This window comes from Panthera onca, chromosome F2 (assembly GCF_046562875.1).
Source record: "Panthera onca isolate mPanOnc1 chromosome F2, mPanOnc1 haplotype 2, whole genome shotgun sequence".
Taxonomy (NCBI): domain Eukaryota; kingdom Metazoa; phylum Chordata; class Mammalia; order Carnivora; family Felidae; genus Panthera; species Panthera onca.
The window spans coordinates 54,655,808-54,669,265 of NC_138356.1; the positions used below are offsets into that span (position 1 = coordinate 54,655,808).

At 35.9% G+C, this 13,458-nt stretch overlaps 1 protein-coding gene across 4 annotated transcripts in view; it reads left to right on the forward strand.

Annotated features, from left to right (window-relative positions):
* Positions 1-13,458, forward strand: part of PKHD1L1 (PKHD1 like 1) — a 159,335-nt gene that overhangs the window by 57,810 nt on the left and 88,067 nt on the right. For all 4 annotated transcript variants that reach the window (XM_078441749.2, XM_078441751.2, XM_078441750.2 and 1 more), the window contains exons 28-38: positions 161-271; positions 1,835-1,999; positions 2,971-3,092; positions 4,689-4,821; positions 5,530-5,725; positions 7,804-7,946; positions 8,354-8,458; positions 9,166-9,354; positions 10,127-10,297; positions 11,330-11,553; positions 12,336-13,320. In XM_078441749.2, coding sequence (XP_078297875.2) covers positions 161-271; positions 1,835-1,999; positions 2,971-3,092; positions 4,689-4,821; positions 5,530-5,725; positions 7,804-7,946; positions 8,354-8,458; positions 9,166-9,354; positions 10,127-10,297; positions 11,330-11,553; positions 12,336-13,320 — 2,544 coding nt within the window. The remainder of the gene's footprint in view (positions 1-160; positions 272-1,834; positions 2,000-2,970; positions 3,093-4,688; positions 4,822-5,529; positions 5,726-7,803; positions 7,947-8,353; positions 8,459-9,165; positions 9,355-10,126; positions 10,298-11,329; positions 11,554-12,335; positions 13,321-13,458) is intronic.

Below are 13,458 nucleotides of genomic sequence, written 5' to 3' on the forward strand. Positions count from 1 at the left end.
GTAAATTTGTGTCTGTTTTCCCTGCTTATTTACCAGCTTATTGTTTATAGCCTTTAGATGAAAATAGGCTTATTTGTCTCTGCAAAACATTTGAATTCATAACAACAGATTCCTTGGTTTTTTTCTTTTTCATATTGTTATTTAAATTGATCATTTTCAGGATCCTTTGAAGAAAGCACAATTCTAACCATAGTAGGCTCTGGATTTTCCCCCAGTTCAGCTGTATTGGTCTCTGTTGGACCAGTGGGTTGCTCTCTTCTTTCTGTGGATGGTAGGTCCTTTGTAAAATTATTATTATTACATTTAATTGTTTTTCTCATAAGAGAAATTAGAGTCAAAGAGCAGTATTAAAATAGTCCTTCTGTAGAGTACCTCTGGGGACATGAAATTGGCAAACTTCTCTGGATAAATGCATTATGGGTTTTTTTTTTTAATTTTTTAAATGTTTATTTATTTTTGAGAGAGAGACAGAGTGTGAGCAGGGGAGGAGCAGAGAGAGAGGGAGGCCGAAGCAGAATCTGAAGCAGGCTCCAGTCTCTGAGTTGTCAGCACAGAGCCCAATGTGGGGCTCAAACCCAGGAACCACAAGATCTGACCTGAGCTGAAGTTGGACGCTTAACCAACATACCCAGGCACCCCAAATGCATTATCTTTTTAATCTTTGGTTATGACCACAAACTAGTTCTTTCAGTGTTGGACAGTGTGTTTTATCCCTTAACTGTTGATTTTTGTTCTTTTTCCCTCATAAAGTGATTATATAAAAGCTTTCCTTCTTGAGGTGCCTGGGCGGCTAAGTCAGTTGAGCGTCTGACTTTTGATTTTGGCTCAGGTCATGAACCCAGGGTCGTGGGAGCCGCATGTTGGGCCCTGTGCCGAGCGTGGAGTCTGCTTAAGATTCTGTCTCTCAATCTCTCTCTCTCTCTCTCTCTCTCTTTTCCTCTGACCCTCCCCTACTCACATGCACATAAGTGCACAAACTCTCTCAAATTTAAAAAAAAAAAAAAAGCTTTTTTTGGTGTGTCTCTGGGACACAAAAATATAAGAGACACCACTCTGGTATTCGATGGTGCCCATGCTTTGACAGTGTCACATTAATAATGCAGCAAAGAGACATGGTCATCCTCCCTGACTTCGAGTCCAACAAAATCTCTATCCGTTAACATAAAATTTCAAAATTATTCGCATTTTTTACTCTTGAAAAAGTGAGAGCCATGATTGTGTATTTCCCTAAATATTACCTTTCATAATTAATCCTAGGTGTTTTCCTTAATTTTAATAGGATTATATAAGCAAATGTGTCTTTCATATAATTTGTTTTTAATTCAGATACTCTATGCATTCTTGAGATCTAAGTCAGTAATGCATCTGTATTACAAATGTGCATATATTGTTCTAAATGAAGTGTGAAGGATAGATTTTCATTTAGTTTTTGATCACCTTTCTTGATGAAACCTGATATTTTACTTAACATAAATCACATATTTGACCAACAATTTTAGAATTATTGATATAAATGATTTTCCAGATTAGGATTTTAAAATTACTAGTACAATAATCCCCTCCCCACTTTTGGGGGGCCACAGTAGAAATCAGGAGTAAATTGTTCACTTTGCTTTTATTATTATTTCACCTACCTTTTTCTAACAGTGTCTGAATCATAACATCAGGTAGTTGGTAAAAACTTTCGCCCCATTCGTATATGAGTAGTTTTCCTCAGATATATTTCTTGGGATGTAAAAATGAAGCCCACTATTTATATTTGCAAATGTAAACTTTCAGTAATTTTATCTTACAAAAACATTTGTTTTATCATGTTTTTCTTTTGTTTCACGAGAAAATGAGATCAAGTGCCGGATTCTGAATGGCAGTGCTGGACATTTCCCAGTTGCTGTGTCCATAGCCGATGTTGGACTAGCACGGAACATAGAGGGTGAGGTACTCTACTTCATTTATCAGAATCAGATCTCACACATCTGGCCTGCTTCTGGGAGCCTAGCAGGTAATAGTTAATTGTTCTAAACAAAGAAAATTGCATACATTTCCATCATTTCGTTGTACTGTTTCTAGAACAGGGTGGAGGGAGAGGAACCCAAAGCCCCCTCATATAGAACAAAGGAGACTCCCCTTTTGGAAAGCACAGTAATTAAATGGCTGACCAATTCTTTTGTTTCTTATGAGGCACAAGTCAGGGTGACTGCTTATACTTACATCTTAGGTTATTGAATTAATATCATCAATTATTACATGTTTCTATAACAAGCTCATCAATTATGTCAAGATAAGATTTATTAGTTATTATTCTGCTTACCAGCTGCTCCATTTGTAACCACAGTCTCAGTGGAGCTACTTGACCCAGAAAAAGTTCCAGGAACAAATCGGGTAAAGGAAGCCTGACGCAGAAGATGAAAAAAAAATAACACATTTTTCCTGTCTTGCTTCATTTCCCTTAGTTTGGGATTTTTGCCTTGGTCTTGATCCTTTTGGTGTGTTTTGTGTTTTTATTTCACTGTATTTTTATTTTGTTGGGATTATTTCTGAGTTTCCCTTTTACTTAGCGATAATAAAATTTGGGATTTGGTAAGAGTCTTAGTTGACTTTAATTTCATTGAGAGTCTTAATTCACTTTCAGAACACAAAATGGTTGAGCATATAAAACCAGCATAATTTCTCTTTAGAATGAAGAAGACACTATAGAAAATAGCAGTTGATAGTAATGCCCCAAAACAGATGTTGGTTTGCAAATCTGTTATTTCATTAAATCACTTAGCCTAGTTTCCTTTATGGTTCCGGACTTCAGAGCTCAGGCTATACTATGTGGCAGTGATTACACACACTGAGCCTAGTCCTTGATCTATTTGACGACCCATCCATTGGATGATAAGAAAATTCTTGAAGGATGAGTTAGATTCTTGCCAAAGTTTCCTTTTGGTATTGTTGACCTGTTATTGTTGTTGTCATTTCCTTATGAAGGTGGTACTCTTTTGACTCTGTCTGGATTTGGTTTTAATGAAAATTCAAAGGTGTTAGTTGGAAATGAAACCTGCAATGTGATTGAAGGGGATTTGAATAAGATAACCTGCAGAACACCAAAAGTAAGACATCTGATTTTAGTTGTTTTTTTTTTTTTTTTTCTGAAAACTAATGAATTAAGGGACATCTCAGGAGAAGTTTAAACAAGTGACATATTTACCTAGGAACTGCAGCATTATAGTAACGTTCCTTCACAATTATTTCTTCAGCATCTTTCTGCTAAGATCCAAATAGGTATAATTATATCCACATTCTAGATACCTAACATTTAGAAAGACAGACATAGAAACCAATACTAAACAGTGTGTTCGATTTGAAATAATAGAAGTAGAAACAAACTGGGGGCGCCTGGGTGGCTCAGTCCGTTAAGCGTCCGACTTCGGCTTGCAGTTTGTGTGTTCAAGTCCCACGTCAGGCTCTGTGCTGACAGCTCAGAGCCTGGAGCCTGCTTCAGATTCTGTGTCTCCATCTCTCTGGCCCTCCCTCACTTGCACTCTGTTTGTCTCTCAAAAATGAATAAATGTCAAAAAAAATTTTTTTAAAAAGAAGTAAAACAAAGTAAAAATAAAATAGAGCGAGGAGAGGCTGTCAGAAGAGTTTCACAGAAAAATAGATGGCCTATCAGAGCTTGAAGGATGAAAGAGAGTTGATCAGGTAAATCTAAGTATGAAAGAACCTTAGCACTAACAGTCTAAAAAAATTCAGAGAAGCAAATCTTTTGGTTTTTTTAAGGACTATATATTTTAAATGTGTTAAAGTTTCAGTTTGTTGATAATAAATAAATACATAAATCTAATACCAAAAAAACACCCCCATGTGAAGTTCCTTGTGGAATATTGCATCTTAGCACTAAATTGTTGTTCTTTCTCTTAAAAAATAGTGTTTAAATTTAAACCAAGACTCTTGTTTGTTTATTATGTGCACAAAGATGCTGGATACGGTAATTAACATTAAAAAAATTTAACAGACTAAGTGGGGGTATTATGTAGTTGAAATCTATAGGAAGAGTAAATTAGAGCACGTGTTGGACCGAATGGTGATGAGAATCTGGAGGATAGGGTAAGTGAAAACATTGTTTAGATTTTGTGTTTCAGCTAAAGGCTGAGTGTGCATTAAGCAAATACTACGTGCTGGAAAAACTGTTTTTCCTAATTGGGAAATCTGTAGGTCCTCTATCAGTGAGAACACCAAACGTTTTTCTTAGGGGTCCAAGTATTCGTCTTGCATTGTGAATCCAAGTCAGCAAAAGATATAATAATGTGATTTGTCAATGAAGAGGAATAGATTACATGAGTGTATTTTAAGAGCAAAATGTCAAAACTTTTAGTATCTTATGCTTTATTAATTTAAAAGAGTCACTTGTCCAGAGCATCTTAACTATATTGCAGAGCCTTTAGGAATCCAGTAATATAGATACATTTAAGTTGGTCATAACCTCCCTCAAAACCAGTACATCATATACCTTTATCTAAAACATTAAAACACGTAGCCTTCATTTGACACCACAGCTTTCTAAATATCTGAAAATTGATTCTGATTCACAACTTTGAAACAAAACATCTTCAGCAGTTTATTTTGAATGGTTCTAGTTGTTTTTAGCCATCAGATTTCTTCATCTCAACATTGAATATTTTCTAATTTTTTTCTTCTTATTTCAGAGAACTGAGGGTACAGTTGATATTTCAGTTATTACCAATGGATTTCAAGCCTCAGCAAAGGATGCTTATAGTTATAACTGTTTGCAGACCCCGGTTATAACTGATTTTAGTCCAAAAGTACGAACAATACTAGGTAAGGAAAATTTTAATGAGATCAGTCATTTGACATGTGCATGAAAGATATATATGTATATGTAAGATGCATGTTTGTAAGATATATATACATACGTCATCACACATACATATACACCACATATATAAATGTAAACTATTTCTAGAAAGGTTTTTGAAGTATAGTTTCTCCTGCAGTTTTTTTTATTGTTTATTTGTTTTCGAGAGAGAGAGAGGGAAATCGAGCATACATGGGGGTGGGGTAGAGAGAGGGGGATACAGAGGATCCAAAGAAGACTCTGTGCTGACAGCAAAAAGCCCAATGCAGGGCTCGAACTCAGGAACTGCAAGATCATGACCTCAGCTGAAGTCGGACACTTAACCAACCAACTGGGCCACTCAGTTCTTTCTTAAAGCAAAACCAGCCACAAGTTCTATTAGTCTATTTATTATTTCACTTTGAACATGTGTGATAAGGAGAAAAATATTAAGTTTTTTAGAAAGTACTTTGCCATCTTTTTTTCCTCTGTGAAACAATTAGATATGAATTTTATCTCCATATGGCAGATATCAATTCTTGCACTGATTTTTCTTTTGCCCCTGCAAGCATTAGGATTTCCTAAATCTGATGAAGGATAAGAAATGAGTTCATTTACTTAATATGCAAATTTTATGCCACATAATAAGTGGAATCTTCTTCTAAAACTTCTGTTCTCTTTTAAAATAATAGGAGAAGTTAATTTAACAGTTAAGGGTTATAACTTTGGCAATGAACTCGCACAAAACGTGGAGGTGTATGTTGGAGGAAGACCCTGCCAGATTTTTCACTGGAATTTCACAGATATTAGATGTCTTTTGCCCAAGTTGTCTCCTGGAAAACATGATATCTATGTAGAAGTCAGAAACTGGGGTTTTGCATCAACAAGGTATAGTAATGACCATAAACTCATGGGGTTGTGGGACACATGGGGCTAACAGCTTTGGGATAAGAAAAGAAGTAGCCATTCATCTTCTAATATTTGCAGTTGCTTTCTTCACCCATCTCTATCTCCTTTTGCAAAAGATTCTGAAAATATAAAGTGCAATACGTGCTTAGTTTTGAGAACAATTCAGATTATGTTGTAGGATTCTCTGTAGAACTAGATTTGTGTATATATCACATATTTTCATTCATTCTGGAAATACTTACCGAGCAGTTAGTTACTTGTTCACTGCTGAATTCACAGTGCAGAATAAGAGGGACATGTCCTCTGCCATTAATAATACCCACAATTTTGTTGGGGAGGCAGATTTCAAACACATTACATCAATAACTTAATTATAAGTATGAAAGAGGCTATGAATAAGAGGTTGCAGGTCTGTAAGAGCATATAGTAGAGAGCACTGACTTTTCCTGAGGGACAGGAAAGCATTCTCTAGAAGGTGACAATTAAGCCAAGAAATGGGTAGGAGCTGGCCATCTGAAGGAGAGGATGGAGAGAATCTTTCTCCAGCTTTTTCCTGTAGGTAACTTCTCACTATTTTCTTCCTGGAAGCTGTTTGTTAAAATTTTGAAGTAAAATTTCAGTGCTGGCCTAAGGAAAGTACTGGTTTAGATACTTAGAAAAAGAGAAAACTAAAATTTAGGAATTAAGAAAAAAGCAGGTAAAGCTGAAGTCAGAATAGGAGGAGAGATTATTGCAGCAGAATCTTGAGGTGAAGGAAGATGAGCAAGAGCAACCACGAACGAACCCCAGAACTACATCCCCCCTTTGATTAACAGGGCAGCTGGTTTGTGCTTTTGGCGTGATGGAGATAATGAATAGAATTGATAGCATACACAGCTGGGTGTTTCACTGGCAGTTTAAGAAATACCAATCCAGGGGCACCTGGATGGCTCAATGGGTTGAGCATCCCACTCTTGATTTCAGCTCAGGTCATGATCCCAGGGTCGCGGGATTGAGCCCCATGTTGGCCTCTGCACTGGGCATGGACCTGCTTAAGATTCTTTCTCTTGCCCTTTGCGCCTCTCCCCCCACCTCTTCCTCAAATAAAAAAATAAAAATAAAAAAATAAATAGCAATTCAGTTGCATAGAGGAAGTGAAATAAAAGTTAATACAAAGATTCATTTTACTTATGGTGAGAGCTAGGATGTAGGAGTCTACTTCTATGTATCAGGTCAGAACAGCATGACCTCCTTGGAGACACATCGTCTGTAACAACGCAAAACAAATTTAAAACTCATTGAAATAGTGGGAAGGGAGATCATGACAAGTTTCCAACATATATAGAATAATAAATTCAAATTAGTTGCATACAACTTTTATTTCTTTTTTAAAATTTTTTTATATGTTTAATTTTTGAGAGAGAGAGAGCATGAGCAGGAGAGGGGCAGAGAGAGAGGAGACAGAATATGAAGCAGGCACTGTGCTGACAGCTCAGAGCCTGACATAGGGCTCAAACCCACGAATGGTGAGATCATGACCTGAGCCAAAGTCGATGCTTAACCAATTGAGCCACTCAGGCGTCCTATTTCTTAAATGAAATGTATGGAATTTCATTTCTATACTCTTACAGATCATGAATGCTGCCTTTATGTTTTACTGTAATGAATATGTAAAATATTTTAAAGGATAGCATATATTTCTTGTGACCTCAGTTCTCATAACCATATTTATTTCACAATATTTTAAGTTCCTCCATCTGAAATTATTCTGCCATGGGATTTTCAGAAAACTAATTTTCATTGTTAGGGAAAAACTATTATTATATACATTATGATTATATATATAGTATGTTGTTACATATGTTATATGATTATATTATTATATATATACACACATACATACAAACCATCCAACCAAATTAAAGCCATGATAATTATCAGATTATCTAGTTTGAAAAAGTAATGTCTAATTAAATACTCAACTTCTTCCTCCTTTGAAATGAGTCATATTCTAATGAGTTTAGCAACAGGGCGCCATGGAAAAGTCACTGAAACATCTACCAATTTTTCTTTTGCAGAGATAAGTTAAATGCTTCTATACAGTATATTTTGGAAGTGACCACCATGTTTCCACAGAGAGGCTCTTTATATGGTGGAACCGAAGTCACTATTATGGGCGTGGGGTTCAGCACAATACCGGCTGAGAACACTGTGCTCTTAGGTAAGAGTTTCATCCTCACCAAAGAGTGTTATCCCTTTTTCTGACTGTAAAGGATGTGCTTATAGGTGCTGAGTTATTACACAAATACTGTTCAATCATGGAAACGTTATTTTTCTATTAGTGTATAAAAAGTTAAGTGTGGTTAAGGTAGTAAAGAGAAATTGAGTAACTTTTTAAATTTTAATAAATATTTTACATTTGATGCATATAAAACACTTTAAAAAGCTAAGGTCTCTGTTGTAAAAATAATCAGTACACAAACATGATAACTATCAGAAAAATATCAAAGATCCTGCTACATAATGTGGAGTTTTTGTGGCTCCTTTACTGTTTACTACTTATACTTCATTTCTATATTTTACAAAAAATATTTGAGAAAAAATTTCCCCCATCTTTTTTCTTTCTAGGGTCCTTCCATTGCAGTGTGATTTCATCATCAGAAAATGTCATAAAATGTATTCTTCATTCAACAGGGAATACATTTAGGATTACCAACAGTGGAGAAGATTCAGGTATCAGCCAACATTTGTATATTGTAAATAATGGAAGCACTTTACCCTGATATTGATTTTATTTTCATTTATTTAATACTTCAAAGTATTCAGAGAATAAATATTGCTATTTATTTCTATAATTGGTCAGTAATTTGTCTATACTTTATCTCTTTGACATACGGGGCTACATATAGAATGAGCCAGTGGTAGACTTGAGTCTAAAACGCTAGACTACAATTGCCAAGATGAGGAATCACCATTCGATTTTATTGCAGTCCCAAACCTACTGAGTGTCTGTTGTTTGTTATTGGTCATAGGTCCCTAAATAAATATTTAAATTGACGTTATATAGATTTTCGCATGCCTCTATGCCTGAGAAAATTATGTTTAAAAAATTGACCATAGCTTTAAAAAAATATTCCATGTGACATTTCTGAACAACTTGTTATTGACTTTCTGATTTTTTTCAAACTGTTTCTTGATCATCAGTTTTGGAGGTGAGTGGCTTATTTTTTTCCTTAGCTTCTCATGATCATACTTTCCATTATTTCTGTTTATTTTTGTTACATGTTTAAATTATGCACATAAAAAATTTAGGATGTTAGCCTAAAAGAGTTTTTTGCTAGTAGCTGTACAAAAATGCAATATTTGCAAAGATAATTATTGAGAATTTTTACTCCTTTTCCTTTTTTCTTTTAAAAATGTGTCTCAATTCTTGCTCCTAGTACATGGATTAGGTTATGCCTGGTCACCATCAGTCTTAAATGTATCTGTGGGAGACACAGTGACATGGCATTGGCAAACACATCCATTTCTCAGGGGAATAGGATACAGGGTTTTCTCTGTATCCAGTCCTGGAAGTGTAATTTATGATGGCAAAGGATTTATGAATGAAAGAGAAAAATCTGCATCAGGTATGTTTCCACTTTGTTGAATTTGTGTTATGTTTCTTTTTCCTAGATATAATAAAAGGATATTGTTTATATTTAAAATACTTTTGTATAAATAATATGTATAAATACACAAATGATTTGTTTGACATTGTATTGCTATAGTAAAAACATTAAAAATTTATAAACCTATTATAAGTGAATGTAAGCAATGTATTTTGTATATCAGAGATGATTTCTGATATCAGAAATGTCTTTCTTCATTCTGGAATAACCAACCAATTGAAAAAGTATTGAGATAAGCAAAATACAAAGAAAACTGGAGTATGTTTTAATCACACCAAACTAGTAGCACGTAACAAACTTCTGTCGATTGGAATCAGCCTTAAAATCAGTATTTCTCCTAGAACAATTCAGTGTAAAGTGTACTGTTAGACTGCCTGTTTTGTTTTATATATATATATAATCACTTTGAACTTTTTCTCATGAACACAAAGTATTGTTTATTTTTCACTGCATGTTGAGTTTTTCTTTAAAATTTGGTAAGTTATGCCATACTTAATGTGGTTTTCTAGAAAAATTAATGCTGGCTCTTGTCTTCCTGGAATGTAATTTCATTATACAAGATGGTTCTTTTATAACCAGTGAATCATTTTTTTACTACTTCCTGTTGAAATGTCATGTGCGTGAAAAATAATAAACCTGTCATCTGCATGTGTGTTTGATCATTTGAAATTTCTTTTTGAGGATGCATTAATTGCTTGTATTTATTACATACAATCTTATTTTATGGCAGGTTCATTTTCTTACCAATTTACTTCACCTGGAATCCATTATTATAGCAGCGGGTATGTTGATGAGTCTCGCTCTATTTTTCTCCAAGGAGTCATTAATGTTTTACCAGCTGAAACCAGGCACATTCCCCTGCACCTGTTTGTGGGTAGCACTGAAGCTACATACGCTCCAGGTAAGAGGGTTAAAGATGGAAACTCTGTTACTCCAGTGACCCAGGGTGTATGTGACCTTTCTGGAGGAGGAGGCTGATGACTAGGTCTAACACTGCTTCTGTCTCTGACCAACCACACGACCTTGAATAAATCTGGACTGTTCTAAGACTGGAATTTGTTCTATAAAATGAGGCCCATGTTAATGTTGTCCTACCATTCTCCCAGAATCCTTGTGTGCCTCAAATGAGATGTAGTGTGAAGAAGTTATGACACTCTGAGGGCACCTGGATGGCTCAGTTGGTTGAGTGTTGGCTCATGTCATGATCCCAGAGTCAAAGTCTCCAGCCCTGCATTGGGTTTCACACTGAGTATGGAGCCTGCTTGAGATTCACTCTCTCTCTTTCTCTCTCTCTCTCTCTCTGCTTGTCTTCCTCTGTCCGTCTGCCCCAATCATGCTCTCTCTTTCTCTCTCTCTCTCTCTCTAATAAAAAAAAAAAAAATGGGCCACCTGAGTGCCTCAGTTGGTTAAGCATCCAACTCTTGATTTCGGTTCAGGTCATGATCTAACAGTTTGTGGTTCCAGCTCCATGTCAGGCTCCGTGCTGACAGTGCAGAGTATTCTTGGGTTCCCTCTCTCTCTCTTTTCTCTCTCTCTCTGCCTCTCTGCCACCCACCCCCACTCACACTTTCTCTCTCAAAATAAATAAACTTCAATAAAAAATAAGGTTCTGACCCTCTGTATGTGCCCCAAAATATATTAAGATGTGAAATGATGTTAGTGTTTTATTTTCCCTATAGAATCTGGCTTTAGAAACATTGAAAAGGAAATTATTTTTATATTCACTTTTCTCTCTTTACTGCACCATCCTTGTCCAGGTCTTTATTTTAACTTTGTATTTCCTGAGCCCGTCTTGTCATTAAAACAAAAGAAAAGAAAAAGTTTTAATGGAATATAAGCCACCACCATTAAAATAAAGAGTAATGCATTCTGAGAACGGTTCTTGTTTTAGAATATTTATACATGACTTACAGGTAGTTCTTTTTATCTAAAGGACCTGTGAGTTTGCACTTGGGAAGCTCTGGGACAGACTGCCTAGCAACAGAACCCCAGTGTGGCCTGAACAATACTGGGGTTAAAAATTCAGATAGATTGGTCTTTGAGCTTTCAAGTTGTTTTTCACCATCTATAAGCAACATTAGTCCATCTGCTGGAACACTACATGAATTGATAACAATTACTGGATGTGGCTTCAGTAATCTCACATGTGCTAATAAGGTAAGAATATAATGATCTCCTTTTTACTACTGTGTACTCAATAAAAGGAAAATGTTTCATCCATAACCTCATAACGTAATTCCTAACAGCTTTATTGCAATATAATTCATATACCATACAATTCACCCATTGAAAGTGCATAATTCAATAGCTTTTAGTATATTCACAGAATTGTGTATCTATCCCCACACTCAATTTTAGAACATTTTACCTTAACCCTTAGACATTATCCCCAACCTCTCCAACCCTTCTAGCCCCAAACAACCATTATCTATTTTCTGTCTTTATGGATTTCCCTATTCTCGACCTTTCTTATAAATAATTGAGTAATGTATAAATAATAGAATGACAATAATAATAAAATAGAATGTATAAATAATAATGTGGTCATTTGTGACCAGCTTTATTCACTTAGTGTAATGTTTTCAAGGTTCTTCAATGTTATATACTATGTTTATCAGTGCTTCATTCCTTTTTATGGCTGAATAATATCCCATTATATAGTATACACATTGTATTTATCCATTTATCATTTATGGGCATTTAGATTGTTTTCACCTTTTTGGCTATTATGAATAATGTAGCTATGACCATTCATGTATGGTCATAATTTAGTTTTAAGATTGATCCAAGAGATGCTTTAATCAGCCCCCCAAATCAGTTTTATGAGGAAAAAAGTTTGCACACGATTAAATTTTTAAAATTCAGTTGCTGTTAATATAAAATTTAAGTTCACTCCAGAGTAATGTATTGACTTGTTTCCATATTCATCTTACTTTCAGGTTACGATTGGTAGCTACCCCTGTATTGTAGAAGAAAGTAGTGATAATTCCATTATTTGTCATATCGACCCTCAAAACTCAATGGACGTTGGCATCAGGGAAATTGTCACATTAACTGTCTACAACCTGGGCACTGCTCTCAATACGCTGTCCAGTGAATCTGATGGGCGTTTTGTACTTTTGCCAAACATCGACATGGTGCTGCCAAATGCAGGATCAACTAGCGGAATGACCAGAGTGACCATAAAAGGCTCTGGATTTGCGGTTTCTTCTGCAGGTGCAGAAGTCTTTATGGGTCATTTGCCATGTAGAGTTCTGTCTGTAAATTACACAGCCATTGAGTGTGAAACATCTCCCGCTCCCCAACAGCTAGTGAAAGTGGATCTTCTAATACATGGAGTGCCTGCCCAGTGTCAGGGGAACTGCAGCTTTTCATACTCAGAAAGTATCACTGCTTTCATAACAAGAATCCTCCCAAACTCCATCAAAGGACCTGGAGAAGTTCTTATTGAAGGAGACGGTTTTGGCACTGCCTTGGAAGACATTGCTGTTTTCATTGGAAACCAACAGGTCAGAGCAATAGATGTTAATGACAATAACATCACCGTGCTGGTGAGTCCTCTCCCAGCTGGACTTCATCCTCTTAGTGTTGTGGTGGGAAGTAAAGGTGTGGCTCTGGGGAACCTTACTGTTAGCAGCCCAGCAGTTGCATCTGTCACACCCATTTCTGGAAGCATTGCTGGTGGAACTCCTTTGGTGATCACAGGAAATGGCTTCTATCCAGGCAACACCACAGTCACTGTTGGGGATGAACCTTGTGAAATTATTTCTGTCAACTCCAGTGAAGTCTCCTGCAGTACCCCAGCAGGGATGGTTGGGAGGGTCGATGTGAAGATCTCCGTTAATACAGTTGCTTATCCACCTCTGTCATTTACATACACCTTGGAGGATACTCCGCTTCTCAGAGAAATTGATCCAAGGACAGGTACTCCAATGCCTTCCTTTTATTGTCTTGATATGATATTATCAGTAATATTTACTAGTGTAGAAATGGAATAATGTTTATCTGTGATTATTAAGATGTGTTCTTAGACAATCCACTTAACTCAATTAATACATGGGA